General features: G+C 35.3%; 1 protein-coding gene across 2 annotated transcripts in view; it reads left to right on the top strand.

Annotated features, from left to right (window-relative positions):
* Positions 1-20,974, top strand: part of MDGA2 (MAM domain containing glycosylphosphatidylinositol anchor 2) — an 865,051-nt gene that overhangs the window by 544,255 nt on the left and 299,822 nt on the right. For both annotated transcript variants that reach the window (XR_006704997.1, XM_045450889.1), the window contains exon 5: positions 19,366-19,498. Coding sequence is in view for 1 of the 2 variants with exons in the window: in XM_045450889.1 (XP_045306845.1) it covers positions 19,366-19,498 (133 nt within the window). In the remaining variant the exon portion in view is untranslated. The remainder of the gene's footprint in view (positions 1-19,365; positions 19,499-20,974) is intronic.

Genomic DNA, 20,974 nt, shown 5'->3' with positions numbered 1-20,974 from the left:
GAGTGTAATGTTAGTTTCAGGTGTACAATATGGTGATCCAATACGTCCATACATCACCTGGTGCTCATCACAGCAAGTACACTCCTTCATCACCATCACCTATTTCACCCATCCCCCCCCCCCCACCTCCCCTTTGGTAGTCATCTATTCTCTATAGTTAGGAGTGTGTTTCTTGGTTTGTCTCCGTTTTGGTTAGTGTTTGGTTTATTTGGAGAGTGGAGGGAAAATGGTAATTATCCCCCTCTTTTACTTGCATATTTTATGTGTTGTTATGTCACTTGTAATCAGTATATGGTTTCATTGTGTTAAGCTGGTGAGACAAATCTTAGTTTTTACTATATTTAATCCTTTTTTTCTACATGACCTACCTGGTATCTTTTATTTATCTCTTTTCTTGTCTTCTTTTAAATTCGTCATACATTTACTCCTTTATTCAACTAGGAGTTTTAAATTATCTTAATATCTTGTATTGGTTACCTTAAAAGTTACACCTTGCATCTTTGATTATTACTTTATCACTTCCTCAGTGGTGAAAAAAACTTAGAATACTTTAACAATATTTACCCTTTTGTATATCATGTCATTTTCATCTAGTATTTTAATTCTATGTATATTTTTAAATCAACAAGATATTAGTATTTTGTTCTTTGGAGCAATCATTATTCATTTATATTTACCAGCTTTTTTTCCCATTTTGAGTTAATTTTTGTTTATGGTATGAGGGAATGTTTGAGGTTCATTTTTTGCGGATGGTTATACATGGGTTCTAGCACCATTTATTAAAAAAATCATTCACCACTGAATTTCTTTGACACTTAAATTGAAAATCAATTGGCCCTGTGTATTAGGGTCTATTTCTGACCTATTAATTCTGTTTTATCGATTTATATGTCTGTCTTTATGCCAATACCGCACTGTCTTAATTACTGTGGCTTTATAATAACTCTGGAAATCAGAAAGAATAAATCTAACAACTGTGTCCATCTTTTTCAAAAGTGATTCTGATGTTTTGGCTTTGCATTTCCACTTAAATTTTGGGATTATCCTGTCAATTTTTACAAAAAGTCTGATAAGATTTTGAATAAAGTTGTGGTGAATCTGTAGATCAGTTTGAGGAGACTGCTATTCAACGATGGGTGACTGATATTGTCAATATGTTATAATCAAGCAAAGAAAAACTCGATCTGCATTTAAAAAAACTATTCATTTTTGAGAGAGGGACAGAGAGAAGGGGAGTGGGGAGGGGCAGAGAGAGAAGGAGGCAGAATCCAAAGTAGGTTCCAGGCTCTGAGTTGTCAGCACAGCAGGGCTTGAACCCAATGGTGAAATCATTACCTGAGACAAGTCATATTCTTAATGGACTGAACCACCTAGGCACCCCAGTCTGCCTCATTTTGATTTTAGTGCTTTGTCATGTGTAAATTTGCTTTATATATAATATGAGATTATATGTAAAGTTTTTCAGCCAATTTTATTTAGATACATCAACTTTTGAGAAACAGCTTTTGAGTCTCTTTATATATATGTATATATATACACACGCATGTATACATCATAAATGCATAAGAAGTTGGCCATTTATTTAATAAATTCTGGAGAGTTTCCTACAAAAAAAAATTATGTTTCAGGGGCCAGGTGTAGATAGCCACCTTGAAATTCCAGTGTTTCTTTTTTAATAGGCATAGTAAGTTTACTTTTAGGCAGGAATCACAAATGCAAATGTTCACTGAGACTAATCTGGTAACATATATAAGTAAATCTTCCTGGTAGTATGAAAATAAAAAATGGCGAAGCTTGCTATGTGTGCATATATTGCAAAAAAAAAAAAAAAATACACTGCCTATTGCCAGAGTTCTGTATTTGGGCCTCTGGGCTGCCATTTTGAAGCTCGGGCTCAAGTTCAAGTTACTTCAGGAGGGATGTGGTGGTGTATATGATATTATTACTAGTGTTATATAGCTACAGAGTAACCAGGATTTCTCTAAAAGTTTTGTTGAATGAAAAAAGTAGAATTGATATGTTGAGGATTACAGGGCTGGGATTTTTTATAATACAGATGAACATGATATAAGGCACATTTTTGCCTATGAATCTCCTTGATGGTAGACAGTGTCCTCATTTGTATTTTTCTAACCTCCTTGGAAATTTTGAAGGACTGTGAATTATGGTTGACCAGCAGTAGAAAGCAGCAAAATAAACTTAGCTTGTGTTCTTCATTTTTATAATGATAAAATATGATTTTTTTGTAAGTTCTAACTTACAAAATTATCATTATCTAGTTGTTTTTCTGTACATTAGAAGATCAAACCATACATTTCTAAGTAATTATCCAGAATTATGTTATTGAATTAAAGGCATCACTTGTTTTGGTACGTATCAAATTTTCTCTAGATTTAAAATTAATTTTGTGTTGTGTCCTTGAAATATTTCCCAAGATATATTTGCCTTCCTATAATGGCTTTGGTTTTTTGTTTTTTTTTTTTTAATTTTTTTTCAACGTTTATTTATTTTTGGGACAGAGAGAGACAGAGCATGAACGGGGGAGGGGCAGAGAGAGAGGGAGACACAGAATCGGAAACAGGCTCCAGGCTCTGAGCCATCAGCCCAGAGCCCGACGCGGGGCTCGAACTCCCAGACCGCGAGATCGTGACCTGGCTGAAGTCGGACGCTTAACCGACTGCGCCACCCAGGTGCCCCTGGCTTTAGTATTTTTAATGAGATAGGAATAGTGTTTAATTTTCCTGTTGCTTATTGTGCTAGTTTTTATGTGTGCATTTGTGTGTATGTGTGTGTGTGTGTATATATGTATATATACATATATATATAATTTTGTAAATTTAATATATATAATATATGCATATTCATTTAATAAATATATGAATTTAATAAATTATATATATATAGATATAAATATAGATATAATTCTTTGGTGTTATTCATTTCTTGGATGGTTGTTTCCCATCACCTACCATGTGTACTTTATGATGAAAAAATTTTCCACATTAACATTGTTTGTATTGGAATAATTCAATAATATTTTAATTTATTTTCATAGATTCTGTAGCCTTGTGGCTTCATAATGTAAATAAGATCCAGTTATTTTTTTCAAATTTTTTAATGTTTATTCATTTTTGAGAGAGAGAGCATGAACAGGGGAGGGGCAGAGAGAGAGGGAGACACAGAATGCTAATAAGCAGGCTCCAGGCTCTGAGCTGTCATCACAGAGCCCAATGTGGAGCTTGAACCCACAAACCATGAGATCATGACCTGAGCCAAAGTTGGAAGCTTAACTGACTGAGCCATCCAGGTGCCCCAAGATCCAATTACCAAGATCTACTATGTGCACGGTTTGGGGAACTCTCTTCTAGAGACATAGAGGTTACTAGGCATGGCTCCTCCTCTCCTTACTTTGTTGATATGTGTGGGAAGAACTTAAGGTAAATAATGGTTATGATACAAAGTAAACATCATTCTTAAAATAGAGGAAACCATAATGCCACAGAGAGAGCACTCAAGATGGAAAACAGTAGTACCTATAGTAATAGAGAAGGATGACAATATCTCCAAGATTGACTGGAACAATAATTGGTAATGGTGGGGAATAGGTGGACTGTAAAGCTGGAACACTATACTGGGACCATATTGTGGAAGAATTCACATTACAGATCATAGTCTGCTTATTTTTTAACATTAGAAAATCATTTTTTGAGGATATTTATGTTTTGCTATTCAGTAAGGATTTCTTGTTTTTATTAAATTGAATTTCCCCATTCATATTAAGTTAATAACTATATCAATTTGAATAAAATATTTACTTCACCATCCTATTGAGAGAGAAAAATCTTATTTACACCTTTTTATATAACTCATGCTACTGAGGTGAAATTGGTCCGAGTTTCTAAGTCTGATAGAATTCATAAGAATGTAATGTAATAAGTTTAAGAGGAATAATTATACATTTATACTTACACTCATTACTGAAGGTGTAAGTTAACATATTGCTGTCAATTCATAAGTTCATAATAAATTAGTCATTAGACATAGAAAAAATGAATGTGAATAAAAAGATTTTAATTTTTTACTGATACCTGAAAATAAGTATTTTTAAAATTTCCAATTTCTTTTAAAAGAAAATGTGTTTCTTTTACTAGAAATGGTGCTTGATGCCAGGGGTATTGTTTCATTACACGATGTCAACTTTGGTAATGGCGACTGACTAATGTATAGAATGCCTTCCCTTTTTTATTTTATTTACAAAAAGTAGTTTTAAAACCTTAAATATAGATATCACAGATAATTTGGTCAATGTTAAAGGAACATGTACTTAAATTTTATCAACTACACATACTTTTGCTATTTTTCTAGAACTTTAATAAAGATGTTGATGACATCATCTTGTGTATTGTAATTACACCATCTAATTATAAGACTGAACATATTTACATCAATTACATAATTAGTTATAATTAGGCTAATTAGACTAATTATACAATTAGACAATAATCAACTGAAAATTCCTTTTTACAAATCATGGAAATTCACATGCAAATAGCCTTCTATCAGCACAGAATATTAAATTTATATGAGCAACAAAATAAAATTAATGTTATGTGATAAAACCAGTTATAAGTAGTAAAGTCTATACCATTCTAAATATATACCTTCAAATGTATATATACATGCTATTTGATAGCAATATATATGCACACATTTGTTGGTATCCTGTTTTTTTATATATTATGCTATATATATATTTTTAAGTGTTATGGAAGCTCTTTATTGAGGGGAACAGGGTCATCCTGAATGCCTTCATCATTTCCTGAATGTACTGAATTAATTAAGTAGTTAGGGTTCAAATTTTCCCATAACTCTGTTCTTTTCTATATTCGTTCAATAGGATTTGTCTGTATTAGCCCTTCTCACTCCTTGCCATGCTGCATAATTTTATGTATTAGCCTAGATGGCTGTCCTGTAGGTTCACATATCTTGGGACCTTGTTTTCCGACTATTAGAAATAAATTATCTTAGCTCACCCAGAATAATTCTCCAGTCCCAAGAGAGCTGAATCCTTGGGATATTATGAATCTAGAGTTCACAGTAAAAGTTATTCTTTTGTTTTTTGTTTTTTGTCTTCTGTACCTATTTTGCTGCTCTGTTCTGTGTTTAAGAATTAACTAGAATATGCTTTGTGCAAACCATTATAGTTACTGGGCCATACTTGGTCTTTAAATGGTGGGAATCATCTCAAAGGGAAACATGAATTCTCTTTTTAAGCCTTAACAATATTACCTCCCAATTTATATTCTTACTTTTGGATAATATAAGCAGCAGGCACATTCCTTCTACAAAAACTTAGGTATACAAAATATTTCAAGAATACATCCAGTACAGTAGTGACTTCTATATTTTAATGGCCAGAGCTTCATTGCTGTTGGCCTAGATGTATCTGATTTTTTTTTGCATATTTCCTTCCCTTGTGACTTATTTTCCATTTACATTTTCTTATTTATAACTGACTGTACAATTCTGTCGATGGCCCCTAACTCAGCTTCATAAATCTACCTTTCAGACTTCCATAATGTTAAGAATTTTTTTTATTACTAGTACTAAAAAGCTAATATGGTTAAAAAAATGTTTACTGGAAATATGCAAGAGAGTGAGTTGGCTTTATTTTTTTTCTAGTCAGCAGTCTTTACTGAATTGACAACATTAACTGCACAAATGGCAGAGGTGGAACTTAACAGTGAAGTTATCTCATATAATGGAAAACGAAGATCCATACAAATATATAATGCAAAAAAAAAAAAAAAAAAAAAAAAAAAAACCAAGCAGAAAACATATACAATGCAAATGACAGAAAACATATACAGACAGTCCCCAACTTATAATGACTCAATTTATGCTTTTTTGACTTTATAATGGTGTGAAAGTGGTACACATTTAATAGAAACCATTCTTTGAATTTTGAATCTTGATCTTTTAAGGACTGGTGATACGCAGTTAGATATTCTCTTTCTGATGCTGGGCAGCATCAGGCGAGCCAGAGCTCCTAATCCACCATGTGATCAGGAGGTAAACGGCTGATACCCATATAGCCATTGTGTTTTTCACTTTCAGTACAGTATTCACTAGATTACCTGAGATATTAGGCATTTTATTATAAAATACGCTTTGTGTGAGATGACTTTGCCCAACTGTACGCTAATGTAAGAGTTCTGAACATGTTTAAGGTAAATTAGGCTAAGCCATGATGTTTGGTATATTAGGTGCATTAAATACATTTTTAACTTCTGATATTCTCAATTTACGATGAGTTTATCGTTCCTCCCACAGCAATGTAGGATCAAGAAACTGAATTTCCAACCAGGTCATTGCCTCTATGGTTGTAGTAAATTTTAAGTCAAGAAATTAGCTATTTCTTAATATTTAATAGACAGGAAGTGCTGTATATCTATTCTAGTAGTCCAGGTGTAAATACTTAAATGTAGAAAAGTTACAGAGAAAGAATCAGCATCTAGTTGATTATTTAATGTTTATTTACTTTTGAGAGAGAGAAAGACAGAGAACTAGGAGAAGAAGGGCAGAGAGAGGGAGACCCAGAATGTGAAACAGACTCCAGGCTCTGAGCTGTCAGCACAGAGCCCTATGCGGGGTTCTGACTGACAGATCATGAGATCATGACTTGAGCCGAAGTTGGATGTTTAACTAACTGAGCCATCCAGTGCACCCAATCGATTATTAATATGATAAGTTTTATAGAAAGGGTAGAGAAATGAGAAAGTAATAAAGATGATACAAGAAATGCAGTGACATAAGCAAAGGACCATGTGCCTAGTGAAGAAAAATGAAATCTAATTTGTCTAGATTTTATATTTTTGCCCTCTATTTTAATTTTTTTTCAACGTTTATTTATTTTTGGGACAGAGAGAGACAGAGCATGAACGGGGGAGGGGCAGAGAGAGAGGGAGACACAGAATCGGAAACAGGCTCCAGGCTCTGAGCCATCAGCCCAGAGCCCGACGCGGGGCTCGAACTCGCGGACCGCGAGATCGTGACCTGGCTGAAGTCGGACGCTTAACCGACTGCGCCACCCAGGCGCCCCATGCTCTCTATTTTAAAAGTCATTATTATTCGAGGTGCCTAAGTGGCTCAGTCTGTTAAGCATCAGACTCTTTATTTCAGCTCACATCAGGACACCAGGATCATGAGATGGAGCCTAGTGTCAAGCCTTGTATTGGGTTCCATGCTGAACATGTAGCCTGCTTGGGATTGTTTCTCTCTCTCTCCTTCCCTCCCTCTGTGTCTCTCTGTGTCTCTCTGTCTGTCTCTCTCTCTTTCTCTCCTTTTGCCCCTCCTCTGCTTGTGCTCATACATGTGCACATACACTCTCTCAAAATAAATAATATTAAAAACTCATTATGATTGTATATTATGACTACATTTCTTCCTAAAGGATATGGAAAAGACCAAACTTTAAGTACATTCTATTAATGAACAAGTTTTTATTAAGCAGTACATGAAAGGTTTCTAACTAGTATTGTGAGAGAAACAGGATGTTTCCCTGTCCCAGGGGCCTTACGATTCAGGTAAAGAATAGAAGTAATGATAACTAATAAGGAAACACGGAACAGTGATTTATAAATAGGTGTCTTAGTATAAAAATGCAATAAAAGATCCAAAGGAAGAGAATTTAACTGAGAAGTTCAGAAAGACCATAGGGTATGTACACATTTTTTTGAACTGCACTTCAGTTAAGATGGGAGCAGAAAAAGATGCATATCGGGGGGGGGGGTGTCTTTTTAAAAGATGGCAGAGTTGGGGGGTGCCTGGGTGGCTCAGTTGGTTGAACATCCTGACTTCAGCTCAGGTCATGATCTCATGATTAATTGGTTTGAACCCCAATTGGGCTCTGTGTTGACATCTTGGAACCTGCTTTGGATTCTGTGTCTCCCTCTCTCTCTCTCTCTCCCCTTCCTTTCTTGTGCTCTGTCTCTGTCTCTCAAAAATAAATAAACATTAAAAAAATGATGGCAGAGTTGGATATTACAAAGAGTTCAAAATCATGATGAAAGTAATTGGGAATATGGAATTTGAAGAATAAGGAAAATAATTTTGTGTAGACTGCATGGGGTCTCAAATAAGAAACTAAAGAATTTTGAAATGATGTTTCAGAGGAGAGCTGGCTAGGATATTTTAGCATGGACATGGCATGATGAAGACAGGTCTGATGGCAGCTACAGAATGATTGGAATAAAGGAGAGCTGCAGTTCTCCATAGTAGATGGTACATTACCTTAGCCAAAATGAGCACTCAAGCAATATTTGTTAAATCAATGATAAATAAGGATCTAAAGCAAATATTATGCCAATAGGATTGGAAAGGAAAGGTCATTTTGTGAAAGGAAAATTAAGAATAATCTAAAGCTCTTGATGTCATTTAATGTGGACTAATGAGAAACAGTAAAAAGTAAATGATGACATGACTTCTGAGTCTGGATTATGGGAGAATGATGGTGACTTGCATTAAAAATAACATCAGAAGAGAAAATTCATATGAGGTAGTGCAGCCAGTATAATGGAGTGTACTAGTGAACCAACTTTAATATGACATTGTGTGCCTTACTGATGAAAATCTCCATCAAGCAGTTATCAGAGAACAAGAGACGAGGCTAGAAGTCAGAGGTGTGAAGACATGTACAAAGAGGCCAAAAGCATCCAAGAGGGAAAAAAATACATTGAGAAAGTATGAGATGCTTTCTTTTTGAAGGGAGGTGAGTAATGCAGGAAAAATAGAAGTCAGCAGGTGACATAAATAAACAAATAAATAACAATGATCAAAGAGAATTAGAAAGCCATGACAGATTATTTTAAGAGGTCCAGAGGGAGCAAAATTCAAGTGTACGGTCATTGTTGCTAACAAACATTGCAGGTAAAAGGACAGGAAAAAAATAAGAAAAGTTAGATTTTATTAGTTACAATACTATTGATAATTTCTTTCAAATACATTTTTTTCTGTTGTTGTTTAGCTTAGAGATTTGTCAGGAATCTATACATCGATACTAATTGAAGCAATGTTTCTAATTAGTACAGTAGAAGATTGCAGAATAAAATTTGCACAACAGATAGAAAATGAAATGGAAAACAACCAAGAAGTGACTGAAGTATGATATTCTAATTACCTACACTGAGGGGCTGTCAAAGTAGCAAAGATAATCTAAAGTGTTAGAAAAAAGCAGAGAAATATAGAAGCATTTAAAAAAGAGAAAGATGTATTGAAATGTAACAAAAGAGCATTATTAATGACATTAATAGGTATGGTTTCATTGGGGTGTTGAGTTATTTTTTTAAATATGTATTAAAAATAATTTGTCAGTGGAAACAGAAACAAGTAGTGGCAGAATATAATTAACTCCATGTGAATAGACAGACTTTATCACTAAATATACACCTAAATGACACTGTTTCTCCTTTGTATATATTTGAGAATCTTTATTACTGAAAAATTGCCTTTAGAATTACTTTTATAAATTGTCTATATTTATTAACATCTATTGAATTCATTTTGGGTTCCAAGGAGATAATAAATCCTGGGGAAATAAATACATGCAAAGCAAAGCCTTGAGTGGTGAAATACAGGTAGTTATAGCACTTTTAATTGAAAAAGTATTCATTTACGAAGTGTCTCTAGCTAAGTCCTGTGCTAGGTGCTTGAAACATAATGCTGAGAGCAGGAAAAACATAATCCCTTCCCCCTAAGTACTTACTGGCAAAGGGATGAGTCTGGCAGAAAATCAATCCATTATTGAAATAAAAGGAAATTTGAGACTGTATTATGAAGATAATGATATAAACAGACCTCACAAAAAGGGATTTCTCCTCTTCCAGAGGTGAGGAAAGGGTTACCTGTGGAAGTGAGGAGTATTGGTACCTAAGAATGAGATGAAATTGATTAAGCATAGAGAGATAAAGAGCCAACCATGTGAAAAGGTTCTGTGGTAGAAGGAAGGATGTGTACAGGGCACTAAGAGAATGAGATGAGACTGGAGAGGAAAGGAGAATGCAGACCATATAGGGTTGACCATCATGTTGGTAGCTATTGTGTTAACTTTAAGAATGATAGTTAAGCCATTGATGTGATTTAAACAGAGAAATGACATGATCAGATTTTCATATTAAAAAAAAAATCATGGAGGCACCTGGCTCTATTAGCAGGGGAGCCCAGCATCAGAAAATCTGCAGCTCAATACTCTGATTTGAGCAAGGAAACGATGTGATAAGATTTTCATATTTAAAAAAATCCTAGGGGTGCTTGTCTGGCTCAGTCAATAGAGCATCCAATTCTTGATCTCAGGGTCATGAGTTCAAGCCCCACGTTGGGCATTCAGCCTATTTAAAAAACAAACAAATAATTCCTGGTTATAGATAATTATGCTTGCTTGTGTTCTTAAACTATACTAAGCATAATCAGGAATTTCTTAGCAGAATGTAGGGTTTATAACATTACATTTAAAAATAAATAAGAAGAATGGCCAAGATTGAACATGTTTCAAAGTCAATAAAAGGATCTGAGAAGGAGATACTGAATATATGATTAAGAAGTAACTGAAAGTCTATGATTCTTGTTTTTAAAGAAGGAAGAGTAAATTTAGAGGAATAGAGCTGAAGTTCAGTTTAGGATATGTTAAGTTTTAGGTGTCTATGAGACATCAAAATGGACATATTAACGTAAAATATTGGTTTCTGTGTATGAAACTTAAGGGAGAATTCTGGAATAGAGATATAGAATTGAGGAGAGGAGCAGGAAGATAGGGCTTGTAGTGGCAAGGAGTAGTAGGTCACCAGGGGAATTTTGTAACTCAAAATCAACTGTGAAACAGAGTTCCAGGGAATCTAAATAGTTAAGTGTTGAGAGGAGAAAGAAAAGTGGAAAAAGCTAAAGAATAGCAGTCACAGAGGTAAAAGGAGTAAAATATGTCATGTTATTCAAAAATTATCTGAGGAGGGGCCACGTTGACAGAGCAGCATGGAAGTTCTCTGCTTCTGTCATTCCTGAAATGCAGCCAGATCAGCACCAAATCTTTTTGCACACATAGAAAATTGATCCAAAGACAAACACAACAATTTGCATAACATGAGCCACAGAACTCGGCAGGTATGTGGTGTGAAGAAGTGAACTGGGGGAGAGAGAAGCCGCAGAGGGTAGGAAGCTGTATTTGCAGAGAGGAGAGAGATTGTGGGAGGGAGGAGTACAGGAAAAGCCCTCCCCCTGAAAGTAGCTAGAGAGAAAGACAAAGAATGGAAATGCCTATAAGTGACTGAATAAAAGGAAGAAAGGAGAAATAAGAGGATTTCAATGCCATTAAGACTCTATTAGGAGCGGAGCCCAACATCAGAAATTCTGCAGCTCAATACCTGGTAGTGCTCTAGTGGGAAGGGAGAATCCCCAGGAGCAGGCAGCAAGGTCTGCAGGGTCTGTGGGCCACATGGGGAGAAGCAGTTCCCATGCTAGGAGGGCATTGGGTAGAGGCCATATGGCCTCCCCACAGACAAAGATCCTAGTGGACCCCAGAGAAAATGATTGCTGGAACTGGAACATAGAGGCCAGTGTGCAGTGCAACCTCACACCAGTTGTATGTTGTAACTTACCATAATCTCTGAATCTCTGTCACTATGTGATCACACAAACTTATTCTGGGCCAAGTTGGTACCCAACACAGTCTCTGAGCCTCTGCAGCAGCACAATTGCAAGAACGTTACTGGGGACAAGACAGTGCCCAGCCATTGCTCAGCAAGACTCTCCCGAGAGAGTCTGAGCAGATACAAGCCACAGGGCCCTCAGAAGTGAAGGGTTGGGAAACACAGCCCCATCTGAGATAAAATTTGGGAGGGAGGTGCTGCCTAGCAGGCTGACAGGTTGGATGCGAACACTGTAGAGGAGAGGATTGGACAGAAGCTATAGACAAAGGAGGGGTGCTCGATTGCCAGTTGGTGACAGCACAGAGTTCTGGTGGGAGAGACTGAAAAGTTGGGTGATGCCATTGTTACCTTTCCTGTGCATCTGCATACACACTCACAGGTGCCACACCAATCCACCCCAATAAGATAAGCAGCACCACCTGGTGGAGAACAGAGCCATTACACCAGCCCTGTCCAACTGTGCAAACCAAGCTCTAGAGGACCACCACAAGTCTCTCTGTCTGCTTAATTTACTGACTATAAAGTGCTTCATAGTTTACTTCTAGGAGAAACTGGATGTAATTTCATTTGGATTTCATTCTGTTCACTGCTCCATATATTCGTTTTTTTTTTCTTTTCTTATTCTTGGATACAGAAAGATTTTTTTTTCCATTTTTATAAAAAAATATCCCTTAATTTTTATGCTATATTTTTAATTACTTTTTTGTAAATTTTCTTAGTCTATTTTACTTTCATTTTATTTTATATTATTGTATACTTTTTAAATTTTTCAAACGTTTTCTTACATTGTTTTCCTTTTTAAAATTTTTCTTTTCTTTCCTTTTTCTTTATTCTATCAAGTTTCTTTCACTTATTTGATTTTTGTGTCATTTTTATTTTTTTAATTTTTAATTTTTATTTTATTAATTCTTATTTTTCATCCAAAATGATGACATGAAGGAATTCACCCCAAATGAACAGGAAGAAATGACAGCCAAGGACTTAATCACCACATATGTGTAGGCAGATGTCTGAACAAGAATTTAGAATCATGATAATAAGAACTAGCTGATGTTGAAAAAAGGATAGAATCCCTTCTGCAGAAATAAAAGAAGTAAAATCTAGTCAGGATGAAATTAAAAATGCTATAACTGAGATTCAGCCTTGAATGGATGCCATGGTGTCAGGGATGGATAAAGCAGAGCAACGAATCAGTGATATGGAAGACAAACTTATGGAGAATAATGAAGCAGAAAAAAAGAGGGAAATTAAGGCAAAAGAACACAATATAAGAATTAGAGAACTCAGTGACTCATTAAAAAGGAATAACATCCAAATTATAGGAGTCTCAGAAGATCAAGAGAGAAAAAGGGGTAGAAGGTTTGTGTGGAAAATCATAGTGGAAAACTTTCCTAACCTAGGGAAAGACACAGACATCAAAATCCAGGAAGCACAGAGAACTTCCATTAGATTCCACAAAAAACTGACCATCAACAATGGTAGACAAACTCACAAAATACACAGACAAGGAGAGAATTATGAAAGCAGCAAGGGAAAAAAAAGTCCTTAACCTATAAGGGAGGATGGGTTCACACAAACCTATCCACAGAAATTTGGCAGGCAAGAAAGGAGTGGCAGGATATATTCAATGTGCTGAATCAGAAAAACATGCAGCCAAGAATTCTTTATCCAGCAAGGCTGTCATTCAAAATAGAAGGAGAGGTGAAGAGTTTCCCAGACAAAAACTAACAGAGTTTGTGACCATTAAGTCACCCCTGCAAGAAATTTTAAGGGAGACTCTCTGAGGGCAGAAAAGACAAAACAAAACAAAAAAGATCAAAAGCAACAAAGACTAGAAAGGACCAGTGAACACCACCAGACACTACAACTCTGCAGGCAACACAATGGCAATAAGTTTATATCTTTCAGTACTTACTCTAAACGTCAATGGATTAAATGCTCCAATCAAAAGACATAGGGTACCAGAATGGATAAGAAAACAAGATCCATCTATCTGCTGTTTACACGAGACCCACTTTAGACCTAAAGACACCTTCAAATTGAAGGTAAGGGGATGGAGAACCATCTGTCATGCTAATGGTCAACAAAAGAAAGACGGAGTGGCCATCCTTATATCAGACAATCTAGACTTTAAAATAAAGACTGCTTCAAGAGATGAAGAAGATCATTATATCATAATTAAGTGGTCCGTCCACCAAGATCTAACTATTGTAAAAATTTATGCTCCCAACACAGAGAATCCAAATGTATAAATCAATTAGTCACAAAAATAAAGAAACTCGTTGACAATAATACCATAATAGTAGGGGAATTCAACACCCCACTTACAGCAATGGACAGAAAAATAGAAAATCAACAGGTAAACAACGGCTTTGAATGACACACTGGACCAGATGGACATAACAGATATATTCAGAATATTTCATCCTAAAACATCAGAATACATATTCTTCTCGAGTGCACGTGGAACATTCTCCAGAATAGATTACATACAGGGACGCCAATCAGCCCTCAACTAGTACAAAAAGATCAAGATCATACTGTTCATATATTCACACCACAACGCTATGAAACTCGAAATCAACCACAAGAAAAAATTTGGAAAAACAACAGATACTTGGAGACTAAAGAACATCCTATTAAAAAGTGACTGTGTTCACCAAGAAATTAAAGAGGAAATTAAAAAGTACATGGAAGCCAATGGAAATGATAGCACCACAGACTAAAACCTCTGGGATGCAAGAAAGGTTGTCATAAGAGGGAAGTATATAATATGCAGGCCTTCCTATAGAAGGAAGAAATGTCTCAGCTATACAACCTAACCTTACACCTTAAAGAAATGGGAAAAGAGCAGCAAATAAAATCCAAAACGAGCAGAAGATGGTAAATGATAAATCAATACTATCAAATTCAACAAAACAGCACAGGTCATTGAAACCAGGAGCTGGTTCTTTGACAGAATTAACAAAATTGATAATCCCCTAGCTAGTTTGGTCAAAAAGAAAAAGTAGAGGACCCAAATAAATGAAATCAAGAAGGGAAGAGGAGAGATCACAACCAACACTGCAGAAATACAAACAATAATAAGGGAATATTATTAGCAATTATATGCCAATAAATTGGGAAATCTGGAAGAAATGGACAATTTCCTAGAAACATGTACACTACCAAAACTGAAAGAGGAAGAAATAGAAAATTTGAACAAGACCTATAACCGGGAAAGAAATGGAATTAGTAATCAAAAATCTCCCAGAAAAACAAGAGTCCGGGGCCAGATGGCTTTCCAGGGGAATTCTACAAAACATTTAAAGAAGAGTTAACACCTATTCTCTTGAAGCTGTTCAAAAAAAATAGAAATGGAAGGAAAACTTCCAATCTCATTCTATGAAGTCAGCATTACCTTGATTCCAAAACCAGACAAAGACCCTACTAAAAAGGAGTACTATAGACCAATTTCCCTGATGAACATGGACACAGAAATTCTTAACAAGATCCTAGCCAACTGGATCCAACAATACGTTACAAGAATTATTCACCATGATCAAGTGGGATTTATACCTGGGATACAGGGCTGGTTCAATATCCACAAGTCAGTCACTGTGATACATCACATTCATAAATGAAAGAACAAGACTCACATGGTCCTCTCAATAGGTGTAGAGAAAGCATTTGACAAAATACAGCATCCTTTCTTGATAAACACCCTCAAAATTGGGATAGAAGGATCATACCTCAAGATCATAAAACCATATATTAAAGACCCACTGCTAATATCGTCCTCAATGGGGAAAAACTGAAAGCTTTCCCCTAAGGTCAGAAACATGACAGGGATGTCCACTCTTGTCACTGTTATTCAACATAATATTGGAAGTCCTAACCTCAGCAATCAGACAACACAAAAGAATAAAAGGGATCCACATCAGCAAGAAGGAAGTCAAACTTTCACTCTTCACAAACAACATGATACACTATATGGAAAACCCAGAAGATTCCACCAAAAAACCGCTAGAACTGACCCGTGAATTCAGCAGAGTCACAGGATATAAAATCAATGCACAGAAATCGGTTGCATTTCTATACACCAATAATGAGGCAACAGAAAGAGAAATCAAGGAATCAGCCCCATTTACAATTGCACCAAAACCATAAAATACCTAGGAGGTATAACCAAAGAGGTGAAAAATCTATATGCTTAAAAGTGTAGAAAGCTTATGAAAAAACTGAAGAGGACACAAAAAAATTGGCAAAATTTTCCATGCTCATGGATTGGAAGAACAAATATTATTAAAATGTTGATATTATCCAAAGCAATCTACGTATTTAATACAATACCTATCAAAATAACACCAGCATTCTTTACAGAGCTAGGACAAACAACCCTGAAATTTGTATGGAACCAGAAAAGACCCTGAATAGCCAAGGCAATCCAGAAAAAGAAAACCAATGCTGGAGGCATCATAATCCTGGACAGTATGGTACTGGCACAAAAACTGACAGATCAATGGAACAGAATAGAGAACCCAGAAATGGACCCAGAAACATATGGTTAACTAATCTTTGACAAAGCATGAAAGAATATCCAATGGAATAAAGACAGTGTCTTCAGCAAATGGTGTTTGGAAACCTGGACAACGATATGCAGTAGGATGAACCTGGTCCACTTTCTTACATCATATGCAAAAATAAATTCAAAATGGATGAAGGACCTAAATGTAAGATAGGAAGCCATCAAAATCCTAGAGGAGAAAGTAGACAAAAACCTCTTTGATCATGGCTGCAGCTACATCTTACTCAACATGTCTCCAGAGGCAAAGGAAACAAAAGCAAAAATGAACTATTGGGACCTCATCAAGATAAAAACTACTGCTCAGCAAAGGAAATAATCAGCAAAACTAAAAGACAACCAACGGAATGGGAGAAGATATTTGCAAATGACATATCAGATAAAGGGTTAATATCCAAAATCTGTGAAGAACTTAATCAAACTCAACACCCAAAAAAACAAATAATCCAGTGAAGAAATGGGCAGATGACATGAATAGACAGTTTTCCAAAAAAGACATCTAGATTGCCAACAGACACATGAAAAATGCTCAACATCATTCATCTTCAAGGAAATACAAATCAAAACCACAATGAGATACCATCTCACACCAGTCAGAATGGCTAAAATTAATAATTCTGGCAATGACACATATTGGTTAGGATATGGAGAAAGAGAAACACTTTTGCACTCCTGGTGGAAATGCAAACTTATGCAACCACTCTGGAAAACAGTATGAAGGGTCCTCAAATAATAAAAAATAGAACTACCCCACAATTCAGCAATTGCACTACTAGGTATTTATCCAAATATACAGGTGTGCTGTTTCGAAGGGGCATATGCGCCCCCGTGTTTACAGCAGCACTATTGACAATAGCTGAAGTATGGAAAGAGCCCAAATGTTCAACAACAGATGAATGGATAAAAAAGATGTGACATATGTGTATATATACACAGACACACACGCGCGCGCACGCGCGCATACATACACACACAATGGTGTATTACTTGGGAATCAAAAAGAATGAAATCTTGCCATTTCCAACAAGGATGTAATTAGAGTGTATTATGGTAAGCACAATTAGAGAAAGGCAAATATCATGACTTTACTCATATGTAGAATTTAAGATACAAAACAGATGAACATAAGGGAAGGAAAACAAATAATATGAAAACAGGAAGGGGGACAAAATATAACAGATTCTTAGATATGGGAACAAACTGAGGTTGCTGAGGGTTTTGGGTGGGGGGATTGCTAAATGGGCAAGGGACATTAAGGAAGACACTTGTTGGGAGGAGCACTAGGTATTATATGTCAGGGATGAGTCACTGGATTCTACTCCTGAAATCATTATTGCACTATATGCTGACTCACTTGGATGTAAAGTAAAAAACTGAAAAAAAAATCTTAGTCAACTGGTTCTAGAGTAACATTTTCTTTCAACTATACTTTCTAGCTAAGCACACACTTTTCTAGGCATTGTGTTTAGTTAGTATAAGTGAGAACTCTGTAATACACTGAGAATATATTTTAAATATAAGTTCTAGAAACACACGCACTATGTATATTCATGTGGGATGAATTTGCAATTGTTTGTATAGAAAAATTATGGTGTCTTTCGTAAAGAAAAATTAAAGATAGGAGATTGTTTCTAAGCCCCCTGAGGAAAGTGGACTGATTTAAGACTGAATTTTGACAGTGAATGAGTGGAATTATAGCCACAGTGCCCCTGCATACTGAAGGAGAGATTTATTTGACACATTTGCAAAACTAGGTGTGAATGTCTATGTGTGAGCAAGCTTTTTTTTTGTTGCAAATGAGCAGGTAGTGCTTATATGTCTTCTCACTATGTATTCTGACCCTTTTGAAGAGTATATGAAAGTATTACAATTTTTAGGATTTGAGTGATGTTATACATTGTTACATGTAGATATTATCTGGAAAAAAATAACATTTTGAAAATTACTATACCAAATATAATTTCATTGGGATACTGTTTATCATTTCCCTAATTCATTTACTTATGAGAAGAACTATTTGGAGAAGATGCATTAATGACCTTAAAGTAACAAAATCTCAAGAGACCTATTTTAAGTTGGGCAGTAGGGTTTTTTTTTCTTTAATTTTTTATTGTTGTTTGTTTGCTCTTTTACCCTTTGAATAATTTCATTGTTTTACATGGTCTTTCCTGGATTATCAAGAGTTTGTCCAGCTTGCCTGATTTGAGTGTATGATTTTGCAGATTTACCTGGAAGATCTAGGTCTTGAACTCCTGAATATAAGATAGCAAGAGCAGTAACTATTTAGAAACATTCATGAATGCTTCTTTTTTTTTTTTTTTTTATAAATTTTTTTTTCAACGTTTATTTATTTTTGGGACAGAGAGAGACAGAGCATGAATGGGGGAGGTGCAGAGAGAGAGGGAGACACAGAATCGGAAACAGGCTCCAGGCTCTGAGCCATCAGCCCAGAGCCTGACGCGGGGCTCGAACTCCCGGACCGCGAGAACGTGACCTGGCTGAAGTCGGACGCTTAACCGACTGCGCCACCCAGGCGCCCCTCATGAATGCTTCTTTAAGACAGTTCTATATCTGTCATCTATCATTGATACATATACACAAAATATTTATGTTTATAAATTTAATTGCCTGTTATTAGATTGATTTCAATAACTGTTCTACCAACAGTTTTTCGTTTATTAGCTCTTCTTCAGAATCCTTTTCTTTCAAAACATTTCATGTTGAAGTCTATATAGATTGCAGCATTTGTTGAATAAACTCCATTATTAAGTACACTGTTCTGATCTTTGCATAATAATTGGCATAACCACCACCAGAAATAGATTTCTCCCCTTATGAATCTAATTTGCAAAGAAAGTGTTCAGTTTTCATTGTAGTCTGTTAGTTTTTATCTCCAGGCACATTGCGGTATTATTTTTAAATGCATGTGGTGTTTTTGTTGTTTGTTTTTGTTTTTGTTTTATTTAAAGACATTTTCCTTCAAAATAAGACAATCTGCTAGATTTTGATAATAATATGATTTAATACACTATAATGCCATGATTCATTCATTCATTCATTTTGGTTACTGTTGACTTTTTCTAACGACCTTTTCTACATTTTCAGGGTGAAACCAAGATCTTAAAACTAAAGAATCTTCGACCTCAGGACTATGCTAATTATAGCTGCATTGCTTCAGTGAGGAATGTATGTAATATTCCTGATAAGATGGTGTCATTTAGACTTTCCAACAAAACAGGTATGGAGCTATCTCTCAGTGTCTTATGTCTTTTTATCCATTGTTAATGTTTAAAAAGGCTCTAACTTTCTTGTAGACCAAATTATTTCTTTAGTATAAGTAGGTACAAGGCATCTTTATTTTTCCCCCAGAAAAGTCTGTGATATCTGGAAAGCTTTTAGTAAATGCACACTTTACAATGCAATATGTTCCCATGTTAGGTTTGTTTATATTGCATACAAAATTGTGCTTCCTTAAGATATTGTATTCATAAATGTCACAAGCATGCCCATGTCCTGTTCAAAACATTCTGAGAAATATTAGATTCTTCATATAAAAATTTATGGTCTAAATTGCTAAAAGTGTTTTGTAATTCCAAAGCTAAGTAACAGAATCCCTCTCTTACTCTGTTTCAAGTCAAGATAGTTAATTGGTAATTTCAGGTAGGTGTTTTCTGGAAAGCATTTTTGTAGAAAATGTCAAAACATTAGCAAGATTGCAACTTAAGTCAGCCGGTGTTTAGTACTATAGACCTCAGAATAACTGCAAACATATTAAAATGGAATTGCTAAATGAAAGAGCACAGAGAGAACATGGAAATGGACTGTCTTTTCTATGATTGTGTCCAGTCACCCCAATCAAATAGAATTTGAACTGGTGTTGAGAAACTTGCAGTGGCAATTAATATAAATTATTACTTTTAAATAATGCTATTAAAATATGGAGTTTTAAAAGGACTTTTCTCATTAACAGAAACCTGGAAAGGTGTGTGTTGGGTGTGCATGGGTATAGGTTTTGATTCTGCCACTTATTAGCACTTGGATTTTGTTGAGCAAATCACTTCACACTTCTTTGCCTCAGGTTCCTCATAAATTCTTAACGTTGTAGAGAAGAATTCGTGAGTTAATATACATAAAGCACTTGGAACACTTTGTCAGTTTTTTCAACAAAGAACTAGTCAGCATCCCCATCCAGCTCATTTGGTAAGAAGATTAAACCTGGGACTTTACTGGAAGGTGGAAAAAACATGTGCTCAAACATTGACCCATCAACATATGTTCCATTGAGTTGTTAAAATTTTGAAAGGTCATTTTAAAAATGTATTCATTCATTTATTTGTCAGAAGTGTATTGGGTTCCTATTATGGGTCAGCAATGATAGGCACAGGAATATTGGATAAGATGTAAATTGCCTTAAACTGGAGAAATGATTTCTTAAGCAGCAGGTAAAAGTCATTTGTGGAAGGTAGAAGAAGAAAGTGGGAGATGAAAATAAACTTTATCAAGAAGGATGAGAAAGACTTCAGGGAAACTACGTTGAATAAAAAAAATAGAAATATAAAATTTTAGGAGACCTAAGACTTATAGAAGTTAATAATCTCATTTCACTTAAAAAAGAAGAAATATGATAATGAGAAATAATTATCAGAGATTAACATGTAAGAACTGGGTGTGATGATGCTATTGTTCTTGGCATGAAATACTTTGTGAATTATTA

Source organism: Leopardus geoffroyi, chromosome B3 (genome assembly GCF_018350155.1).
Source record: "Leopardus geoffroyi isolate Oge1 chromosome B3, O.geoffroyi_Oge1_pat1.0, whole genome shotgun sequence".
NCBI classification, from domain to species: domain Eukaryota; kingdom Metazoa; phylum Chordata; class Mammalia; order Carnivora; family Felidae; genus Leopardus; species Leopardus geoffroyi.
Note: the sequence above shows the minus strand (reverse complement) of the source record. Positions and strands in the feature narration are given on the sequence as shown.